The sequence below is a fragment of the Sebastes umbrosus genome, chromosome 1 (assembly GCF_015220745.1).
Source record: "Sebastes umbrosus isolate fSebUmb1 chromosome 1, fSebUmb1.pri, whole genome shotgun sequence".
NCBI classification, from domain to species: domain Eukaryota; kingdom Metazoa; phylum Chordata; class Actinopteri; order Perciformes; family Sebastidae; genus Sebastes; species Sebastes umbrosus.
Window position 1 is genome coordinate 25,088,858 of NC_051269.1, and position 23,684 is coordinate 25,112,541.

Below are 23,684 nucleotides of genomic sequence, written 5' to 3' on the forward strand. Positions count from 1 at the left end.
TAATCTAAATAGCTGTTTATGCTCTTTTATTTTATGTGAGGTAAAAATGCTCTTTTTAGGTATAATATGTAACCGTTGTTGGATGCTGTTTGTAAACACACAGCATTTAAAGTTGGCCACTCCTCTTCGGCAAAACTAACAAGTGAGGGAGAGAGAGCAGCAATGTTCGAGCGAGCTGTAGAGTGACTGAAGAGAGAGAGCGGCGTTAGTGGGAACAAAGCAGCGAATCATATATATAAAATGTTATGTTCGGATTTTTTTTCCCGCCGATTACGTTCTAAAAACACACAAATATCTCCGCACAACTTCGCATAAGCCTGCGGGACGTTGCCGAGTTGCTGGATTTTGAATGAATGCAGATTTTCTGTCGGCTGGCTGTGGCTCAGCGCTGCTCTCGTTAAACTACTGAGACACACACCGATCATAGCTGCACTAACAGCACAGAGAGGAGCAGGGGGGGGGATCACTGGAACACATGCACATAACACAACCCGTTATCATCTGTGAAATACAGCCGCTTTGTATGAGGAGACTTTTGCCACGGTATCAGAAGCCGAGTGGCGTGACACAGCAGCAGTATTTGACCACCTGAACGGGCTGCAGATCCTGTGCGCTGTTATTGGCTGGGGGGTTACACCTCCACGTGGGGCCTAAAGGCTGTTTGCTGAAACTCAGAAGCATCCTGAGTAAAGCCAAACAATAAGAAAAAGAGAAAATACAGGCAGAGAGCTGCAGGGTCTCTGTAGATACAGACACCGCCACGTAAGTGATGATTTAGAGGGATTATTTTTGTATATGTCTACACATTGTTTTTTAGTTAATTCTTGCATATTACACCATTCTTGCATATTACAATTATTTGTCTTAATCTGAGCATGGCGGGCAGAGTGACATTTTTCACAGGAAGTCAATTTTTTTTTGCGCAAGTGATGTACAAAATCAAATGGAGGCAGAGACAGTGGCACACAGACAAAAGGCATTTCAATGAAGGGAACTTGGGATCCATCCTAGTACCATTTTACATTAACAATACAATAGGTGTTTGCTTTAACATTAAATTTCAGTTTTGGCCCTCCAAGGGAAAAAAAAAGCAAAGTACGGTTCTTGGGTTGTGTCATTACAGATAGTCATATGATGGGGGATAGAATAGATCTAAGCAATTAAATACCCACCACATGTAACTTTTCAGTTGTAGAATGGAGTTTATATAAGCAATGATTATAAAATATATCCATGCATATTCTTTTCCCCTTTGATCTTGACAGCTTGTGAGGAAGTAAATGCACTTTAATATGCCGTTCAACTATAATGTATTTATATAAAAAAGGACCATGACACACAGTGTAGCATTTGATATTGTAATTAAAAAAACAATTATAATAAATTAAAAGTGAGACGTAGTATGCCAAAGCAGCAGACGAAAACAACAGGATCTCTTACTGGACTCGCTGCTGCTGTGTACGGTGTGTGGCTCTGAGGTCATTGAAGCCAGTCCATCCGACATTACAATATGACATTAATCCACTTGAGATTTTGTGGGCCACTGATTGTCAACTCCCTATAGGCTATTACCGATAAGCAGAACCTGTTCCATGCATAATAAAGCGAGTCGTGGTGTCAAAAAAAACTAAACTGTGCACATAAAACTTTTCCCGCATCTAGATATGACCGTGACATTCTCCTCAAACTCCTAGAGTTCAATGAATCATACCAGAAAACAATCTGCAGCAGTAAATTCGGGACTCTGTCACATTTTCATCCCGTGTCTGCACACACAGTCACACTTACATGCACACAAACCATGATCTGTAAACTGAGTCAGTTTTGCCAAACTTGGCATCCTTCTAGATCGCCACTGGTGACCTATTCTGTGTCTAACTGCACACAAGCCAAAACAGATCACATGCAGAGGCTCAGCACAAATCGCATCAGCCTGTCCCACACAACGGCGTCAAATATATCAAGAGATCATGTTATTTTAAAAGGTGGTTCAGGCTTCCAGCTGTAGGGGAAACCACAGGACGGAGTTGACACAGTGGCTAGTCTGAGACGCCGCTCAGACATCATCAGGCTTCACAGAGGACGACTGGGAAATCTACATGGATGCAAGGGATGTCCAGCTTTATAATTCCCTGGAAGGACACAAAAAGAGATTCAAATTATTTGGACTGACAATACAGAGAGCTGCTGATGACAAGTAAAGCCCCAGTTTAAGGATAGTAATTTCCTCACCTGAGGTGTTAGGTTTTTGTGAATCCTCTTCAGTTTGGCTTTTTTACGTCCATTTTTTGTCACAATTGTCTCTTCATAGAACTCATGGGCCAAGTCGCCGTCTTCATCAAAGTACATGGAGCTGCAGCAGAGAGACTCAAATAATTATCCGTACATCCATAATATGTCTGTGTGCACCCAAATCTTCAGAAGATACTAAAACTACAGGTTGTCGACAATATAACAAGACATACTACAAAATATTTACAAGGGTAATTTTATCAGTTTTTTTTTTTTTTTAATTATACAACATATGATGATGTGAGTATCAAACATAATTCTTGCATATACTGTATTTGGTGTTACAAAAAGAGAGTTTGTCAATGAGAAAGCCACTAAAAAAATCATCATCAGTCATGATAAAAACAAAAAATTTGGTTTTAGTGTGTCGAGCCCACAAATACAGAGGACAATTTTGCAATTCCGTCAAAATGCGCTAAAACGGAGCGTTTAAGACAAAGGGTAAATACAGGCATATTCAGGCAGACAGTGTGAGGAAAATAAAGTTTTTTTTAACATTACAGCATGTAAACATGTTCTAGTAGAAACACAAAATACAAGTATGAACCTGAAGATGAGAATAATGTGGGACCTTTAAACCTACTTTCTGCCTGTCCTATTAAAGACGGACAGCCTATGTTGATACCTCATACCACAACCACATCCTCACTGCAACGTTATTATTTTGGTACTTCATAAATATGCACCTGTTTTGGCAGGAAATGGTGATATGAGGTGGGACTCATGTGGAACTTAGATTACAAATGTGAAAAAATATGGTAAATCATTGGCTGACCTCCAACAGCCTTCATACCCACATTTCAGCCCAATAGTACACCTGAGGTTGGACGGGATGTTTAAAGCATGTATGCAGTGCCACATTGGCAAGTACTGAGCGAAACCATCACATCAATATGGAGCTATTTTTCTGTGGAAAATTCTGGACACAAAGTGGACCACGACCTCAAATTAATCTATAAACTCTAAATTAATAACCGAATACTGTACACAAAAAGAGTCTGCTTTTTAGGGCTGACCCGAATGCTTTGACCGTTGCTATGGTATTTGACCTCCAAATCACTATTCGAACGCTTCTTTTTTGAACTTAAGAAAATATATATAGATATATAGTATATATATTAGGGCTGCACAATTAATCGAATATTAATCGTGATCATGATTTTGGCACCGGGCACTGAAACGGAGGAGATGAAGACAGACAACAGAAGAACATGTCAGCCTGCCAGACTGCGCCGCTCCGCGAAGCTTCGAATACCTTTGAATATTTCTTACCGAAACTTCCAAGCTCCAAAAATGGTATTCGGGACAGCCCTACTGCTTTTACTAGAAACTAAGACGAATATCAACATGGGTGTTGGTGTTGTTGTAAGGCAATATGATTACTGGAACAGATCAGTATATGAGTCTATATCAGTCTGCTTTGATACCTGAAAAAAGTCAAATGAAGGCCACATGCTGCTGAGGCTATATTTACCTTCGTCTAGTAAACACAAAAGGTGTTGCAGTTGCGAAACTTCGAGCTCTCGCCATCGACGGCTCGTTTCCATCTTTGGTTTGATCGTCCGTACTACCTGAGCCAGAAAAAGGCCAAAATCCTTTGGATTTGGAGCCGCTGCCACCCATCTTCAGCTGCAGCACATTATTTTCTTGGGTCACAGGACTGCCAGTGGTGTTACAGTGTTACTGTACCAGATGGAAACGTGACCTTCAGAATATGAAACCTGTGAAAAGTGACACACAAAAAAGGGAAGAGTTAAATTATTTGAGGCAATATATTTTGACACAAGTAAAAAAAAAACTTCAATTAACATCCTATTTTTCAGCTGATGCTGGGAGCACAGTTTTTTATGTGGACAAGAAAAGTGATACCACAGACAGGGACAAAAAATATTCCTTAAATATTAAAAAGAAAAATTATAAGGTATATGTCATTACTCTATAGCCAGTTATTCTATATTACTTATAGCTAACAGAGAAGACAAGGCCCAGACTGATGTCGAGTTAAGTTATAATAAGAGTCATATCAGCCAGGATATAGCAGGCCAGTTACATGATAGTGCAACCAAACAATGAACCATGATATATATAGATTATAATACAACACAAAGCCTGGGCAACGTCGCAAACCTGACCACCCTTCTATGTCCTATTATTATCAGGTTAAATTGGTATTTGACAAACAATAAATCCTGCATAACGTTGATCATCTTTGCTTGGAGTAAAAAAAAAAAAAACTTCAATTAACATCTTATTTTTTCAGCTGATGCTGGGAACACAAGAAAAGTGATACCACAGACTGGGACAATAAATATTCCTTAAATATTAAAAAGAGAAATTATAAAGTAGATGTCATTACTCTATAGCCAGTTATTCTATATTACTTATAGCTAACAGAGAAGACAAGGCCCAGACTGATGTCGAGTTATAATTGTCTTATGCCAGAATATAGCAGGCCAGTTACATGATAGTGCAACCAAACAATGAAATATATATATATATATATATAATACATATAATACAAGACAATATATTTTGACACAAGTAAAAAAGAAAAAAAAGCTTCAATTAACATCCTCTTTCAGCTGATGCTGGGAACACAGTTTTCTGTGGACAAGAAAAGTGATACCACAGACAGGGACAATAAATATTCCTTAAATATTAAAAAGAAAACAAATTGGTCATTACTCTATAGCCAGTTATTATACATTGCTTATAGCTAACAGAGAAGAATAGGCCCAGACTGATGGTTATAATTCGAGTCATATATAGCAGGCCAGTTACATGATAGTGCAACCAAACAATGAACCATGATATATATAGATTATAATACAACACAAAGCCTGGGCAACGTCGCAAACCTGACCACCCTTCTATGTCCTATTATTATCAGGTTAAATTGGTATTTGACAAACAATAAATCCTGCATAACGTTGATCATCTTTGCTTGGAGTAAAAAAAAAAAAAAACTTCAATTAACATCTTATTTTTTCAGCTGATGCTGGGAACACAAGAAAAGTGATACCACAGACTGGGACAATAAATATTCCTTAAATATTAAAAAGAGAAATTATAAAGTAGATGTCATTACTCTATAGCCAGTTATTATATATTGCTCATAGCTAACAGAGAAGACAAGGCCCAGACTGATGTCGAGTTATAATTGTCATATGCCAGAATATAGCAGGCCAGTTACATGATAGTGCAACCAAACAATGAAATATATATATATATATATATATATATATATATATATATATATATATATATATATATATATATATATATATAAATAATACATATAATACATATAATACAAGACAATATATTTTGACACAAGTAAAAAAGAAAAAAAAGCTTCAATTAACATCCTCTTTCAGCTGATGCTGGGAACACAGTTTTCTGTGGACAAGAAAAGTGATACCACAGACAGGGACAATAAATATTCCTTAAATATTAAAAAGAAAACAAATTGGTCATTACTCTATAGCCAGTTATTATATATTGCTTATAGCTAACAGAGAAGAATAGGCCCAGACTGATGGTTATAATTCGAGTCATATATAGCAGGCCAGTTACATGATAGTGCAACCAAACAATGAACCATTATATATATATTATAATACAACACAAAAGCCTGGGCAACATAACGTTGATCATCTTTGTTTGGAGTCAAAAAAAAAAAAACTTCAATTAACATCCTATTTTTCTGCTGATGCTGGGAACACAAGAAAAGTGATACCACAGACAGGGACAATAAATATTCTTAAATATTAAAAATAAAATTATAAGTTACATGTCATTACTCTTTAGCCAGTTATTATATATTGTTTATAGCTAACAGAGAAGAATAGGCCCAGACTGATGATATGCCAGGATATAGCAGGCCAGTGACATGATAGTGCAACCAAACAATGAACCATTATATATATATATATTATAGTACAACACAAAAGCCTGGCAACGTCGCAAACCTGCCCACCTTTCTGTGTCCTATATTATCATGTTACATTAATAAATCCTGCATAACGTTGATCATCTCAGCTGGGAGTCCAGAGGACCTGGTACCATTAGCATCTCGGTTATCTGGACTAGGTTATCTAACATGTCTCGCTCGCTGTGACCGACAGGACCTTAATAAAGTGTCCCTGCAGAGTCTGTTATGTCACTTCATGTCCTGTCTGCTAACACTAACATCTCCATTAGCTCAGGCAGTTAGCCGCTAGCTCTGTTAGCAGGTCAACATGATGATGTCTAATATAAGGCTGAGCTCAGATAACGTTAGCTGGCTTTAATAACTGTCGTTTGTCGCCTCCGCTGAGCTGGTAACAACATACCTAACGTGAGGTTTGATGTGTCGCAGGTGTGAAATATCCTTTGATGATTTGTTTCTTGATAAATCTACGAGATAACACAGCTACTGCACGTTAGCTGTTTATGCTACCTGACGTCACACGTTCTGCTTCTTCTTCTTCTACGTCTTTTTCTCTGGTAGAGATGATGGTGAGCTACAGCGCCACCACATGGACAGCACGTTGTTCAAAACCAGCTTATAGGTGCATTACCGCCTCCTACTGGACTGGAGTGTGGAGCAGTAGATTGGTAGGGAAAAAACAAATAAAACAAACAAACAAACAACAAAATAAAAATGAATAATTATTAATAAAAATAACAATAATAATGAAACTAATAATAATTACATTCTCTCCATTATTCCTGTTGCCCTTAGAGCAGGGGTGTCAAACTCAAATACACAGTGGGCCAAATTAAAAAATTGGTACAAGTCGAGGGCCGAACTGGTTCAATGTTTATTGCAAAACTTATTGAAATGAACTTATTGCACATATTGAACCTGGAACTAACAAAGCTTAAGTTATTGCCTATAAAAACAACATTAAACATTAAATAAATGAAAAATCTGTTGCATTAATTTCTTATGGCTCTATCTGCAACTTTTCCAGAGTCATTTCTAATGAAGACATTTTTCCACAGGCCAACAACAGCCAAAAAATAATTTCCTCCAAAGAAAAACCAAACATGCCCTGTGGTACAAGAAAAAAAGTGCAAAAAGGAAACATACATTAAAGCTCAGTTTGCTGCTCTGTGATGCACACTAGTCTAAGCCAGATACTTGGCATCTCATCTTGGATGCAAGTTCATCAATGTTTGGGGTCAATCTGGCAGTGCATTGTGGGATTTGTGGTATTAGTGGTGCGTGCAATATACCGGCGGGCCAGCTCTAATAGTAATTCGATATTATCCTGCGGGCCAAAGATAATACCACCGCGGGCCGGGTTTGGCCCGCGGGCCTTGAGTTTGACATATGTGCCTTAGAGGGACTATTTGTAACTTTTTAAGTGTATAAATGTAGCGTGTCGCCACACATGCACGCTCACATATGCGCGTTCGCGTGTGGCCGCTGCCTCTCCAACTCTGACTGCCTGCCTTCGCTCAGAGAGCGCGCGCGTTCTCAGCTCGTTCCACCTCTAGACGTGAACGCGCGCTCACTCCACACTGCAGAAGAGTTAGTTTAGCTCTGAGAATATCTAGTGAATGTTCAGTGAATGTTTGTGCAGAAAAAAAATGCTGCAGCTCCTCCAGACCAACAGAGGTTTCCCGTGTCAGCTAGTAACGTTATCGTCTCGAAGCATTTCTGAAAGTTCATATAGTCCCTTTAAAGGGACTGTTTGTAACTTTCAGAAATGCTTGTTAACAGCGACACCTGTGGCCGTTAAGTCAACGAAAGTCAGCGTCGGGCTCGCGCTTGTGCTCGCTCTAAATACACATGAACGAGCATCGCTCGAAACAATGAGGCGACACATGTCAGCTAAAACCACAATATCACTCTATATTTCACCTGCTTGGCAGTAATGTTAGCTGACCAGATGAAGGTCTCTCCATGAATCAATGCTGATCCTAGTGTTGGCTTTTCCTGCTTCAGCGCAGGTACATTTATACGCTTAAAAAGTTACAAACTGTCCCTTTAAGTCCTATATAAATACTGTGAAAGTATGGAAACGCTCAATCCACAGGGAAATACACATAGCCCCGATTCAGAAACTCTGCATTTGATAGATAGATAGATAGTAACGTTACTGATACCGAGGGAAATTCAAGTTTCCAGCATCACAGTTCCATAGTGCAAACATGTTAGTAAAAAGGCAGTAAAAAAGTTAGTAGTGCAAAGTACAAAGTACAAAAAAATATACCAGATATAGAAATACAAGGAGATGAAGAAAACTGTTAAAACTGAATATAGTGCAGGGTAACAGCTGTGATACACGACTATTAAAACAGTGAATATAGTGCAAAAGAGACTGTTAAAAATGAATATAGTGCAGAAGAGACTGTTAAAAGTGAGTATAGTGCATTATTATCTGTCCTGCAGACCGTCCTCCTTTGTCCCCCAACCTCCCTGGAGAGGTGTTGTACAGTTTGATGTCTCGGGGGGACAAAGGATTTCCTGAGGGAGCAGCAGCCTGAAACAAACTGTCAGGATTTCCGCCCATTCGTGATGACACAAATATACAATATTTAGATACTTGACACAAATTTAAACGTAAGCATTCTAAATGTTTATTCCTGTTGCAGTGTATGTGAATGACATCAGCTGACAGGAAGTACACATGGACCCAGGCTGTTGCCTAGCAACGCAGTTCTGTTGCAATTCCGTCAAAATGCGCTAAAATGGAGCGTTTCAGACAGAGGGTAAATACAGGCATATTCAGGCAGACAGTGTGAGGAAAATAAAGTTTTTTTGAACATTACAGCATGTTAACATGTTCTAGTAGAAACACAAAATACAAGTATGAACCTGAAAGTGAGCATAATGTGGGACCTTTAAACTTACTGTTTGCCTGCCCTATTAAAGACGGATGGCCTATGTTGATACCACAACCACAACCACACTGCAACGTTACTATTTTTGGTTCTTCATAAATATGCACCTGTTTTGGCAGGAAATGGTGATATGCGGTGGGACTCCTGTGAAACTTGTGAAAAGATATGGTAAATATAATTGCCCTAAAAGTCAGAGGTGTCTGTGGGCACAGATAAGATCTGGTATATTACCACTACATATTGAAACAGGAAGATACAGATGTGTAACTGAAGACACAAGACTGTCAATACTGTGAATTAAATGTGGTTGAGAACGAAATTCATTTCATTTTATTTTGTCCTGTATATCATGATTTACTACAAATACTATTAAGCCTTAATTGAATATCTTTTTGATCATTTTTTGTATTTTCTGAATATCTTTCTAAAGTATGGGATAGGAGGAGAAAAGTAACATACGATAGATAAATTCCTCAGGCTCTTATGCCTTTTTGTCATGATTAGATTTGTGTTTGTGTCTTGTGTTTAGGGGGCTGTGATTGTATATCTGTGACTGTTTATTTGTTGTATTTCCATTGTGGGATATATATCCTGGGGCATTATTTTAGGGAGGTTCATGTTCACGATTATGTCTGGATGATGTTTATTTGTATGTTCAGATGATGCTGGTGTATTGTGCTGTTAGATGATGGTGGGCTAACATGCAGGAAGGTATGATTTGTTGTTGGTTAATATGTCTGAATAATCCCATGAGGGATGGGTTATGTAAATGACCAGACACGAAAATTAATCATTCATTCACTATAAGATCTAAATAAACAACGAAAGAAGTTCATCTGGTCAGGTTTTACTTCACGTTTTACTTTGAAATATGAGTTACGGTACCTTCAAAAGATTGTAAAGACGCTGACATTCATGGATTGTATTCAACAAAACGTGATGATTTGTTAGCCTATTTCTTTTTGCATTTGTTAATATTACGATAATCATTCCAGCAATGCATGATGGGATAGACTCAAGTCCTCCTGTGACCAGGAAAAAGAAGATACAAATAATGAGTGAGTGAATGAATAAATGAGTAAATAAATGAGAACATATGAGGAGAAAAACACAGCAAGCTGTAAAATACTATAAAGGTCAAATGAGGGTTGAATTAAAACCTCACCATGTCTCTGTACTTTAATTGAAAGCCAAACTTTTATTTTAACTGCATGTGATAAACACAGTCAATACTGAGGTGTTGCAGATGCAAATCATGTTTCCTGTTTTATGTTTCTGTGGGCTGGAGACCTTCACTCAGATGAAACTGAAAGAGTTTGACTTTGTTGACAGAGCTGAGAGCCATCACAGGGTATGAGATCTCTTGCTGGAAAATGCGTGTTTGGATTATTTTGAAGCAATCAAGAGAAGAGACAGTAACTTGGTGAGTCTTGCTATTGAAAGATAATTTAGACACCGACACAAATGTACTGGAGAAATGGCTGAGAAAAGTGCTCATTTTGAAAGTTTTCCGAACTGCCATGAGAATTCAGAGACAACCAGTGATCCTGTGTCATATAGACTCAAAAAAGGTCTCACTCTTAAAAGAACAACCTCAAAAGACGATCCTGGGTTGAACTTTGGACTGGAGGAACTGGCTGACTCCTTTGCTGGGGGACAGAAAGCTGGATGACCTGAGACAGAAAAAGGAGGGAAGAAGGTGGAGGAGTTGTGTCGTAAACATCAAGAAGTGACTAACTGTTCTGTGAGGATGAAGATGGAGCTGTGTGTCCTGTCTGTGAGTTTTCTCTCCAGACTCAAAAGGTGTTTCCCATAGAACAAGCAGTCATTGACCTGGAGGACCAGCTGAAGTCGCCACAGGACAAGAGGGACAAATACAAACAAGTGGAGAAAACATGTGAGGAACTGGTTAAATACTCTATGAAGTCCTTTTTTATATGTTTCACCAAAGAGAGCCTGACTCTGCTACTGGATATACCATAATCCTTTCATATACTATGAGGGTGGGTGACTAACTGAAAATGAAACTAAGCTGCTGTCAAGTCAGACAGTTTCCAGAAGCCTTCAGAGAATTTACAAGAAGTCACAGAGAGAGTTACTGTTAGATCCTATCTGTAGATTTGTTTGTAAATGTATGTGGAAATGTACATATATCTGGCACTGTATTCTATCCTTTATTATTTTTTATGTCTGCCCTGTAAAGCACTTTGTCATGAGCACGCATTTTTGATAAGTGCTTTATAAATAACCATTATTATTATTATTATTATTATTTTTATTATTATCAACCACATGAGATGTGTTTGTTAACAGATGTAACCAAGGTTAAAAGTATTTCAGTTTTTTATTAAAGCATGTGTATCAAAAGCATTCATCATATAAGTGGTGTGTCACAATATATACATACTTCGAGAAAGTTTATGTCATCACTGACGTTGTGGTTAGAGTATTTATTCCTAGATGGAGTGTTAATGGAGCAGCTGCATATCCTGGCACTGATCGATCCGAACTCCGAATTCAGAAAACAAGCATTTTAAAAGTTGTTTGCTTGTCGTCTGGCGGACAGACCTGACAAAGCATGAATTCGGTCTTTTTTTCAAATCAACATCATAATGTCGTTGTTTTTGGCATCATTTTGATCGTTTATTGCAATTAAATCACAGCACAGTCGGTTTATTTTGGGTTCATACCGCAATAGCGACGTGTGGAAACTCCAACAGTCGACCGACCAATCCTGTAACTTCATCACTCAGTCACTCACTCACTCAGTGACAGACTTTTGCATTTGTAGGGCTGGCCCCCTGCGTTCCAGCCAAAAACTCTAGAGAGAAGCCTTTGTTCCCATTCACTCTGATGAGTCAAACTGAAACTAAAAGAAGAGTTTGACATTGTTGAACAGAGCTGAGATGCTATTACAGAGTGTGACATCTCTGCTGGGAAACCAGGGGATTATTTAAAGCAATCAAGAGAAGGAACAGTAACTTGCTGACTCTTGCTATTGGAAGATAATTTAGACACCAAGACAAATGGCTGAGCAAACCTCTCATTTTGAAAGTGTCCTGAACTGCCATGTGTGTTCAGAGACATTCAGAGATCCTGTCTCTCTGAGCTGCTTCACTAACTCCGAGTTTTCACTAATCCCGCTTTCCGAAACAGGCCTCAGGACTGTTGGAAGAATAACTGCTACAAGAAATAAAGAAATAATAAGAAAGAAGTACATCTGGTCAGGTTTTACTTCATGCTTTACTTTGATAGATGAAACCTGAAGTTATGATCAAAAGATTATAAAGACACTGACAGAACATTTATGGATTCTTTTCCAAATAAATGTGATTTTGTTTTGCAGATAATGATAATCATTCCAGCAATGCATGATGGGATGAACTCAAGTCCTCCTGTGACTCTGAACAGGACAAAGAGGGTAAAAAGTATGAGACAGAGAGAGTGAATGAATGAGTGAATAAATGAGAACATGTGGGAGAAAAACACAGCAAGCTGTAAAATACTAGAAAGGTTAAATGAGGGTTGAATTAAAAACTGACCATGTACCTGTATTTTCATTGAATGCTATAGTTGTATAGGCAACAAACAGTCATACTGGCGTGTTAGCAGGACACGGTTCCTGTTACATGTTCCTCTTGGCTGAAAATAAATATGCTGTGAAACTGATTTAATCAGTCAGCTGACACACAGGGTGTGATAACACACAGGAATATACACTTTTAGATTATTTGAAGCAATCAAGAGAAGGGACAGTAACTTGGTGAGTCTTGCTATTGAAAGATAATTTAGACACCGACACAAATGTACTGGAGAAATGGCTGAGAAAAGTGCTCATTTTGAAAGTTTCCTGAACTGCCATGAGAATTCAGAGACAACCAGTGATCCTGTGTCATATAGACTCAAAAAAGGTCTCACTCTTAAAAGAACAACCTCAAAAGACGATCCTGGGTTGAACTTTGGACTGGAGGAACTGGCTGACTCCTTTGCTGGGGGACAGAAAGCTGGATCACCTGAGACAGAATAAGGAGAGAAGAAGGTGGAGGAGGTGTGTCGTAAACATCAAGAAGTGACTAACTGTTCTGTGAGGATGAAGATGGAGCTGTGTGTCCTGTCTGTGAGTTTTCTCTCCAGACTCAAAAGGTGTTTCCCATAGAATGAGCAGCCATTGACCTGGAGGACCAGCTGAAGTCTCCACAGGACAAGAGGGACAAATACAAACAAGTGGAGAAAACATGCGAGGAAATGGTTAAATACTTCATGAAGTCCTTTTTTATATGTTTCACCCCTGCTCCTCAGAGAGCCTGACTCTGCTACTGGATATACCAATAATCCTGTCATATATTATGAGAATATTTACAGAACATTACACCGTTAAACAACTTCTCTCACTGTCTGGATATATATTTTTTCAAGCCACTTTGTGTTTTTGTCTATACCGTTGGAAAAATAACTGCTGCAAGAAGAGAAGCAAATGAAGGTCAGTTACTTACTTCATGTTTTACTTTGAAAGATGAAACCTGAAGTTATAATCAAAAGATTGTAAAGACACCGACAGAACATTTATGGACTGTTTTCAAATGAATGTGATTTTGTTTTGCAGGCTTGTTTGAGACGATCCGCCCCCTCGCCTGGGAAATAATAGATCAGGCGGCAGCAGCAGGGTGTGGGTGGTTTCTAATTTTGGTATCATTGTTGCTCTAAGTCTTGTAACTGTTTCCATTAGTGTTATATTGTTTATTTCCTTTATTGTTGGGGGTGGGAGGGAAAATTGATGAAAAATAAAAGACTACTTACTTGCTCTTTAATTTGTGTTCTTAAGCTTTTTAAGCCTGTGTGGTTATAATATATAGTTATAAGCTCTGTGGTGGTAAAACTGTGCTGTTATGTTAAGATAAATCAGTAAAGAGGAATCAACCGTATCTGAGTGTTATTACTGACAAACCAAGGCAACGTATAGCTACTCTTCAACCAACACCTATTCATCCTATCCTAAGTGAATATGGAATATATATATGATATATATGAGTGAATATTCAATACCTCCTGTGACCCTGAACACAGAAAAACACAGCAAGCTGTACAATATTAGAAAGGTCAAATGAGGGTTGAGTTAAAAACAGACCATGTACCTGTATTTTCATTGAATGCCATAGTTGTATAGGCAACAAACAGTCTGCGTGTCAGCAGGACACGGTTCCTGTTACATGTTCCTCTTGGCTGAAAATAAATATGCTGTGAAACTGGTTTAATCAGTCAGCTGACACACAGGGTGTGATAACACACAGGAAGATACAGGTTTAGATTATTTTGAAGCTATCAAGAGAAGGGACAGTAACTCGGTGAGTCTTGCTATTGAAAGATAATTTGGACATCAAGAGGAATGGCTAAGAACACCGCTCTTTTTGAAAGTTTCCTGAACTGCCATGTGTGTTCAGAGACGTTCAGAGATCCTGTGTCTCTGGGCTGCCACCACAGCTTCTGTTCAAGCTGCCTGAAGAAATTCTGGGAACAAGCTAAAAGCAAAAACTGTCCCATTTGTAAAAGAAAAGCCTCAAAAGACGATCCTGGGGTGAACTATGCATTGAAGGAACTGGCTGACTCCTTTGCTGAGGGACAGAAAGCTGGATCACCTGAGACAGAAAAAGGAGAGAAGACGGTGTATCAAGCTGTGGTTCCTGTAGAACAAGCAGTCGGTGACCTGCAGGACCAGCTGAAGTCTCTACAGGACAAGAGGGACAAATACAAACAAGTGGACAAAATGTACGAGGAAATGGTTAAACACTCCAAGAAGCAGCTGTTGACCACAGAGAGGCAGATCAGATCAGAGTTCAACAAGCTCTACCAGTTCCTGAAAGAGGAAGAGGAGTCCAGACTGGCAGCTCTGAGGGAGGAAGAGGAGCAGAAGGGGAAGACTATCAGCAGAGAGATGAAGAGGATTCAGGAGCACATCTCCTCTCTGTCAGACAGTATCGCTGCTGTTGAAGAAGACCTGCAGAAACACACTCAGACCAGAGTCCAGTGCTCACCGCCAGATCCACAGCTGGTCTCAGGAGCGCTGATAGACGTGGCCAAACACCTGGGCAACCTGTCCTTCAGAGTCTGGGAGAAGATGAAGGACATGGTCCGCTTCAGTCCTGTCATTCTGGACCCAAACACTGCATCCACCGATCTTTATCTGTCTGATGATCTGACCAGCGTGAGAAACGGAGACTCAAACCAGCAGCTTCCTGACAATCCAGAGAGAAACACCGCGTTTGTCAATGTCCTGGGCTCGGAGGGTATCAGCTCGGGGACACACCGCTGGGAGGTGGAGGTGGGGGACCATCCACACTGGAACGTGGGTTTGGCTAAAGAGTCGGTTGACAGGAAGGGGAAGGTAAAGCCTTCACCAGATGATGGAATCTGGTGTGTAACACTTCTCAGTGGAAATTACATTGATGTTGTTGGTGAGACAATCAGAGTGAAGAAGAGTCTCCAGAGGATCGGAGTCCATCTGGACTACGACAGGGGAGAGGTGTCCTTCTACGACCCTGAAGACATGACTCGCGTCTGCACTCACAGAGACATTTTCAGTGAGAAACTCTTCCCGTGGTTCAGCATCGGACCGGCTGGTGATGCTCAAACCGCTGATATCAAAATCTGTCAAACTGTTCGGGGAGGTTGGTGATTTATTGTTATATTAATAATGGTGGTGATTTTTTGTCAGTTACAGACAATTCCAGTTAAAGGTACAGTGTGTAGGATTTGGCGACATCTAGTGGTGTGGTTTCAGATTGCAACCGACTGATTACCACTCCGCTGGTAACGCTGTTCAGCTCGATCAGAGACCATGCTTACCATCTTCCCTAAACCTAACTATAGTGGTTCTGTTGCCTATAATCCTAACTGACATTAAGGGTAACTATAAAAATAAAGTGGCGTGACAAAGCGGAGTTGGGATGAGAAGGTGTTGATGATTCAGGTGATTATACACTAATGAAAACATGCTTATGAATATTATATTCCATGTCTGCTAAGAGATCTCCCTTAATCCTACACACTGTTCCTTTAATTCTTTATAGGTGAGAATCGTGTTATTTCAAAGTATACAAAGAAAATGTAGAGATGCAGGTTAAAGAATAAAATGATTTTGATCTCTTTCAGCAAATTACATGATGGAACAAATTACTTAGTTGTTGTAAAATATATTTCCACAGCACAGAATGAGAAACTAAAGCATACATGTTGGCAGAATTAGTGTGTGAAGCATTCTTGCCAAAATGCTGTTTGTGGTGTAAATATGCTGCAAAAACTGGGACGAGTAGATTATCTAATTTTCTTTTTTCTTTTATCGTCTGATTTTTTTTTTATTTTCAAAGGATGAGAAACAACCTTTTGTTTGCATTAAAAAAACTGTAATTTTAAATCATGTAAGCACAGAATGCCTGATCTTTCCAATTACTTCATTGTGTTTTAACTGGTTATTTACGTAAATAAATGGTTCAGTTCCTTCAGTTGTTTTATGTGCAAACAAAGCAGTTTAGCTGTGATGTTCAACAATGATTTATGCTTTGCAGAATTACATTATACTTGTTTTATATCATTTTGAACAAACGTTTTCAGAGTGAGCATACTAAATATACAGTTGATGGTGTTGATGTACACGTACAATTTAATTGTTTAGTTCCACAAGATGGAGACAAAGTACACATTTGATTTGTTATCCTATTTTGTATTGCATTTGTTAATATAATGATAATAGACTCAAGTCCTCCTGTGACAAGGACAAATAAGATAAAAATGATGAGTGAGTGAATGAATGAGTAAATAAATGAGAACATATGAAGAGAAAAACACAGCAAGCTGTAAAATACTATAAAGGTCAAATGAGGGTTGAATTAAAAACTCACCATGTGATTTTACTTTAATTGAATGCCAAACTTTTATTTGAACTGTATGTGATAAACACAGTCAATACTGAGGTGTTGCAGATCATGTTTCCTGTTACTGTTTGCAGATTAAGTTCATGTTGGCTGAAAAATACAAAATGTTGTAAACTGGTTTAGTGTCAGCCTGTTGAAACCAGTCCTCAATGGAGGGGTAAAGAAAAAACATCTCCTTTGTTCAAGTTTATTGTGTTTTTATGAGCTGTAGGAATAAATTTCTTTAAGAAACGACAGAGATGTTGCATGTTCTTTTTATTTTATTTGCCTACGGATCTGCTGACACCATCTGCTGGTGACATAGCAAACTGAAACTGAAAGAAGATTTTGAACAGAGCTGAGAGTCATCACAGGGTATGGGATCTCTTGATGGAAAAATGCATGTTTGGATTATTTGAAGCAATCAAGAGAAGAGACAGTAACTTGGTGACCCTTGATATTGGAAGATAATTTAGACAGCAAGACAAATGGCTGAGCAAACCTCTCATTTTGAAAGTTTCCTTAAAGGGGCTGTTTGTAAGAATCAGATTTGCTTGTTAACAGCGACACCTGTGGCCGTTAAGTCAACGAAAGTCAGCGTCAGGCTCGCGCTTGCTCGCTCTAAATAGCCATGAACGAGCATCGCTCAAAACAGTGAGGCGACACACGTCAGCTAAAACCACAATATCACTCTATATTTCAGCTGCTTGGCAGTAATGTTAGCTGACCAGACGAAGGTCTCTCCATGAATCACTGCTGATCCTAGTGTTGGCTTTTCCTGCTTCAGCATCCCGACCAGGAACAGGGGAGACACCGGCACCCGGTCGGAGACGATAACGTTTCTCGCTGCGGAGCCCCGTCACTTCCCAAGACACGGAAAACCTCTGTTGGTCTGGAGGAGCTGCAGCAGTTATTTCTGCACAAACGTCCACTGTACATTCACTAGATATTCTCAGAGCTACGAAGTCTTCTGCAGTGTGTAGTGAGCGCACATGCACGTGAGGTGGAGCGAGCTGAGTGGAGGCAAGCAGGTAGGCAGAGGAGCAGAGGAGCAGAGTACAGCAGAGACTCCGGCCCTGGAGACCAAAGCTACGGTCTCCCCCGCGTCCTCCGACCGCGGCCAACACTATTTAAAAGACGGGCTTCACTAGATAGAACTTTGCGGTTTTGGTGCTTCCGTGCAGTTTGTGTTGGAGTCTTGTCTGAACAGCGTAGCCACACACGAGCGCGCCTGGAAAACCGACCCGGGTGATTTATACGTGTAAAAAGTTACAAACAGTCCCTTTAACTGCCATGTGTGTTCAGAGACGTTCAGAGATCCTGTGTCTCTGAGCTGCTTCACTAACTCAGAGTTTTCACTCATCCCGCTTTCTGAAACAGGCCTCAGGACTGTTGGAAGAATAACTGCTACAAGAAATAAAGAAATAATAAGAAAGAAGTACATCTGGTCAGGTTTTACTTCATGCTTTACTTTGATAGATGAAACCTGAAGTTATGATCAAAAGATTATAAAGACACTGACGGAACATTTATGGATTCTTTTCCAAATAAATGTGATTTTGTTTTGCAGATAATGATAATCATTCCAGCAATGCATGATGGGATGAACTCAAGTCCTCCTGTGACTCTGAGCAGGACAAAGAGAGTAAAAAGTATGAGACAGAGAGAGTGAATGAATGAGTGAATGAATGCGAACATGTGGGAGAAAAACACAGCAAGCTGTAAAATACTAGAAAGGTTAAATGAGGGTTGAATTAAAACCTGACCATGTACCTGTATTTAATTGAATGCTATAGTTGTATAGGCAGTAAACAGTCATATTGGCGTGTTAGCAGGACACTGTTCCTGTTACCTGTTCCTGTTGGCTGAAAATAAATATGTTGTGAAACTGGTCTAGACAAGTTTCACAACATGTTTCACAACTGCTGTTGACACAGAGTGTGACATCTCTGCAGGAAAATACACGTTTAGATTATTTTGAAGCAATCAAGAGAAGGGACAGTAACTCGGTGAGTCTTACTATTGAAAGATAATTTGGACACCAAGAGGAATGGCTGAGATAACCGCTCTTTTTGAAAGTTTCCTGAGCTGCCATGTGTGTTCAGAGACGTTCAGAGATCCTGTGTCTCTGGGCTGCCACCACAACTTCTGTTCAAGCTGCCTGAAGAAATTCTGGGAACAAGCTAAAAGCAAAAACTGTCCCATTTGTAAAAGAAAAGCCTCAAAAGACGATCCTGGGGTGAACTACGCATTGAAGGAACTGGCTGACTCCTTTGCTGAGGGACAGAAAGCTGGATCACCTGAGACAGAAAAAGGAGAGAAGACGGTGTGTCGTAAACATCAAGAAGAGACTAAATTGTTCTGTAAATATGAATATAGAGCTGTGGTTCCTGTCTGTGCGTTTCCTCTCCACCAGAGTCACAGGTTGGTTCCTGTAGAACAAGCAGTCGGTGACCTGGAGGACCAGCTGAAGTCTCTACAGGACAAGAGGGACAAATACAAACAAGTGGAGAAAACATACGAGGAAATGGTTAAACACTGCACGAAGCAGCTGTTGTCCACAGAGAGGCAGATCAGATCAGAGTTCAACAAGCTCTACCAGTTCCTGAGAGAGGAAGAGGAGTCCAGACTGGCAGCTCTGAGGGAGGAAGAGGAGCAGAAGGGGAAGACTATCAGCAGAGAGATGAAGAGGATTCAGGAGCAGATCTCCTCTCTGTCAGACAGTATCACTGCTGTTGAAGAAGACCTGCAGAAACACACTCAGACCAGAGTCCAGTGCTCACCGCCAGATCCACAGCTGGTCTCAGGAGCGCTGATAGACGTGGCCAAACACCTGGGCAACCTGTCCTTCAGAGTCTGGGAGAAGATGAAGAACAAGGTCCGCTTCAGTCCTGTCATTCTGGACCCAAACACTGCATGCACTGATCTCTATCTGTCTGATGATCTGACCAGCGTGAGAAACGGTGACTCAAACCAGCAGCTTCCTGACAATCCAGAGAGAAACGCCGCGTTTGCCAATGTCCTGGGCTCGGAGGGTATCAGCTCGGGGACACACCGCTGGGAGGTGGAGGTGGGGGACCATCCACACTGGAACGTGGGTTTGGCTAAAGAGTCGGTTGACAGGAAGGGGAAGGTAAAGCCTTCACCAGATGATGGAATCTGGTGTGTAACACTTCTCAGTGGAAATTACATTGATGTTGTTGGTGAGACAATCAGAGTGAAGAAGAGTCTCCAGAGGATCGGAGTCCATCTGGACTACGACAGAGGGGAGGTGTCCTTCTACGATCCTGAAGACATGACTCGCGTCTGCACTCACAGAGACATTTTCACTGAGAAACTCTTCCCGTGGTTCAGCATCGGACCGGCTGGTGATGCTCAAACCACTGATATCAAAATCTGTCCAACTGTTCAGGGAGGTTGGTGATTTATTGTTATATTAATAATGGTGGTGATTTTTTGTCAGTTAAAGGTACAGTGTGTAGGATTTGGCGACATCTAGTGGTGTGGTTTCAGATTGCAACCGACTGATTACCACTCCGCTGGTAACGCTGTTCAGCTCGATCAGAGACCATGCTTACCATCTTCCCTAAACCTAACTATAGTGGTTCTGTTGCCTATAATCCTAACTGACATTAAGGGTAACTATAAAAATAAAGTGGCGTGACAAAGCGGAGTTGGGATGAGAACTTGTTGATGATTCAGGTGATTATACACTAATGAAAACATGCTTATGAATATTATATTCCATGTCTGCTAAGAGACCTTCTTAAATCCTACACACTGTTCCTTTAATTTTTTATAGGTGAGAATCATGTAATTTCAAAGTACTCAAAGAAAATGTAGAGATCCAGGTTAAAGAAAAAAATAATTTTGGATCTCTTTCAGCAAATTACATGATGGAACAAATTATTTAGTTGTTGTAAAATATATTTCCACAGCACAGAATGAGAAACTAAAGCATACATGTTGACAGAATTAGTGTGTGAAGCATTCTTGCCAAAATGGTGTTTGTGGTGTAAATATGCTGCAAAAACTGTGACGAGTAGATTTACTGTCTAATTTTATTTGTACTTTTATCGACTGATTTGCTTTATTATTTTCAAAGGATGAGAAACAACCTTTTGTTTGCATTACAAAACTGTAATTTTAAATAATTTAAGCACAGAATGCCTGATCTTACCAATTACTTCATTGTGTTTTAACTGGTTATTTATGTAAATAAATAGTAAATGTTAATGTAAATGGTTCAGTTCCCTCAGTTGTTTTATCTGCAAACAAAGCAGTTTAAACAAACGTTTTCAGAGTGAGCATACTAAATATACAGTTGATGGTGTTGATGTGCGAGTATAATTTAATTGTTTAGTTCCACAAGATGGAGACAAAGTACACATTTGATTTGATATCCTATTTTGTATTGCATTTGTTAATATAATGATAATAAACTCAAGTCCTCCTGTGATCAGGAAAAAGAAGATAAAAATGATGAGTGAGTGAATGAATGAGTAAATAAATGAGAGCATATGAGGAGAAAAACACAGCAAGCTGTAAAATACTATAAAGGTAAAATGAGGGTTGAATTAAAAACTCACCATGTGCCTTTACTTTAATTGAATGACAAATTTTATTTGAACTGAATGTGATAAACACAGTCAATACTGAGGTGTTTGCGGATCATGTTTCCTGTTACAAGTTCATGTTGGCTGGAAAATACAAAATGTTATAAACTGGTTTAGTGTCAGCCTGTTGAAATCAGTCCTCAATGGAGGGGTAAAGAAAAAACATCTCCTTTGTTCAAGTTTATTGTGTTTTTATGAGCTGTAGGAATACATTTCTTTAAGAAACAAAAGAGATGTTGCATGTTCTTTTTATTTTATTTGCCTACGGATATGCTGACACCATCTGCTGGTGACATAGCACACTGAAACTGAAAGTAGATTTTGAACAGAGCTGAGAGTCATCACAGGGTGTGGGATCTCTTGCTGGAAAATACATGTTTGGATTATTTGAAGCAATCAAGAGAAGGGACAGTAACTCGGTGAGTCTTGCTATTGAAAGATAATTTAAACACCGACACAAATGGCTGAGCTAACCTCTCATTGTGAAAGTCCCCTGAGCTGCCACGTGTGTTCAGAGACGGTCAGAGATCCTGTGTCTCTGGGCTGCCACCACAGCTTCTGTTCAAGCTGCCTGAAGACATTCTGTCCCATTTGTAAAAGAAAAGCCTCAAAAGAAGATCTTGGGGTGAACTTTGGACTGGAGGAACTGGCTGACTCCTTTGCTGGGGGACAGAAAGCTGGATCACCTGAGACAGAAAAAGGAGGGAAGAAGGTGGAGGAGGTGTGTCGTAAACATCAAGAAGTGACTAACTGTTCTGTGAGGATGAAGATGGAGCTGTGTGTCCTGTCTGTGAATTTTCTCTCCAGACTCAAAAGGTGTTTCCCATCGAACAAGCAGCCATTGACCTAGAGGACCAGCTGAAGTCTCCACAGGACAAGAGGGACAAATACAAACAAATACAAACAAGTCCTTTTTTATATGTTTCGCCCCTGCTCCTCAGAGAGCCTGACTCTGCTATCAGATATACCATAATCCTGTCATATATTATGAGAATATTTACAGAACATTACAGCGTTAAACAACTTCTCTCACTGTCTGGATATATATTTTTTCAAGCCTCTTTGTGTTTTTGTCTATACCGTTGGAAAAGTAACTGCTGCAAGAAGAGAAGCAAATGAAGTCAGTTACTTACTTCATGTTTTACTTTGAAAGATGAAACCTGAAGTTGTAATCAAAAGATTGTAAACACACCGACAGAACATTTATGGACTGTTTTCAAATAAATGTGATTTTGTTTTGCAGGCTTGTTTGAGACGATCCGCGCCTCGCGTGGGCAGAATTAGATCAGGCGGCAGCAGCAGGGTGTGGTGTGGTTTCTAATGTTGGTATCATTGTTGCTCTAAGTCTTGTAACTGTTTCCATTAGTGTTATATTGATTATTTCCTTTATTGTTGGGGGTGGGAGGGAAAAAATGATGAAAAATAGAAGACTACTTACTTGCTCTTTAATTTGTATTTTTAAGCCTTTTAAGCCTGTGTGGTTATAATATATAGTTATAAGCTCTGTGGTGGTAAAACTGTGCTGTTGTGTTAAGATAAATCAGTAAAAAGGAATCAACCGTATCTGAGCGTCCTGAGTGTCCCGTGCGTCATGTTTCAATCAGCTGTTTGTTCGTGTATCGTGTTCACAACATTCAGTGTCATTTTCATTGTACAAACTTGGTAGTTTGAAGCCCCACCATGTATTTCTTCCCTAAACCTAACTATAGTGGTTCTGTTGCCTATAATCCTAACTGACATTAAGGGTAACTATAAAAATAAAGTGGCGTGACAAAGCGGAGTTGGGATGAGAAGGTGTTGATGATTCAGGTGATTATACACTAATGAAAACATGCTTATGAATATTATATTCCATGTCTGCTAAGAGATCTCCCTAAATCCTACACACTGTTCCTTTAATTCTTTATAGGTGAGGATCATGCAATTTCAAAGTACTCAAAGAAAATGTAGAGATCCAGGTTAAAGAATAAAAATATTTTGATCTCTTTCAGCAAATTACATGATGGAACAAATTATTTAGTTGTTGTAAAATATA

At 39.5% G+C, this 23,684-nt stretch overlaps 2 protein-coding genes and 1 long non-coding RNA gene across 5 annotated transcripts; 2 read left to right on the forward strand and 1 right to left on the reverse strand.

The window, feature by feature from the left end:
- Window positions 1-962: 962 nt before the first annotated feature.
- On the reverse strand, window positions 963-6,801 carry tusc2b (tumor suppressor 2, mitochondrial calcium regulator b). 3 transcript variants are annotated; one of them, XM_037780879.1, is made up of 4 exons: window positions 6,734-6,801; window positions 3,767-4,013; window positions 2,233-2,353; window positions 963-2,132 (listed from the first exon to the last, which is right to left on the reverse strand). In XM_037780879.1, the coding sequence occupies exons 2-4, from the start codon at window positions 3,913-3,915 to the stop codon at window positions 2,067-2,069; spliced, it is 336 nt and encodes a 111-aa protein (XP_037636807.1). In that variant the 5' UTR covers window positions 3,916-4,013; window positions 6,734-6,801; the 3' UTR covers window positions 963-2,066. The 3 variants fall into 3 exon arrangements, with proteins under 3 accessions (XP_037636807.1, XP_037636801.1, XP_037636815.1); XM_037780873.1 differs by having other exon boundaries at window positions 6,627-6,761; XM_037780887.1 differs by lacking the exon at window positions 6,734-6,801 and adding an exon at window positions 6,272-6,294.
- Window positions 6,802-9,090: 2,289 nt separating this feature from the next.
- Window positions 9,091-13,956, forward strand: LOC119493646. The gene is made up of 4 exons (XR_005208003.1): window positions 9,091-10,508; window positions 11,132-11,136; window positions 12,856-13,609; window positions 13,733-13,956. It is a non-coding gene; the product is annotated as an uncharacterized LOC119493646 (long non-coding RNA).
- An 856-nt stretch (window positions 13,957-14,812) lies between these two features.
- On the forward strand, window positions 14,813-22,540 carry LOC119493637 (nuclear factor 7, brain-like). The gene is made up of 2 exons (XM_037779125.1): window positions 14,813-17,093; window positions 21,694-22,540. The coding sequence occupies exon 1, from the start codon at window positions 14,891-14,893 to the stop codon at window positions 15,797-15,799; it is 909 nt and encodes a 302-aa protein (XP_037635053.1). The 5' UTR covers window positions 14,813-14,890; the 3' UTR covers window positions 15,800-17,093; window positions 21,694-22,540.
- Window positions 22,541-23,684: the final 1,144 nt, after the last annotated feature.

What these genes read in the sequence shown, in the direction of transcription:
- LOC119493637 (XM_037779125.1), top strand. Translation starts at nt 14,891, where the DNA reads ATGTACGAGGAAATGGTTAAACACTCCAAGAAGCAGCTGTTGACCACA.
- tusc2b (XM_037780879.1), bottom strand. Translation starts at nt 3,915, where the DNA reads ATGGGTGGCAGCGGCTCCAAATCCAAAGGATTTTGGCCTTTTTCTGGC. An exon ending in TTTGTGTTTACTAGACGAAG is followed by an intron (nt 2,354 to 3,766) that starts GTAAATATAGCC and finishes TCTCTGCTGCAG; the next exon opens with CTCCATGTACTTTGATGAAG. An exon ending in ACAAAAACCTAACACCTCAG is followed by an intron (nt 2,133 to 2,232) that starts GTGAGGAAATTA and finishes GTGTCCTTCCAG; the next exon opens with GGAATTATAAAGCTGGACAT.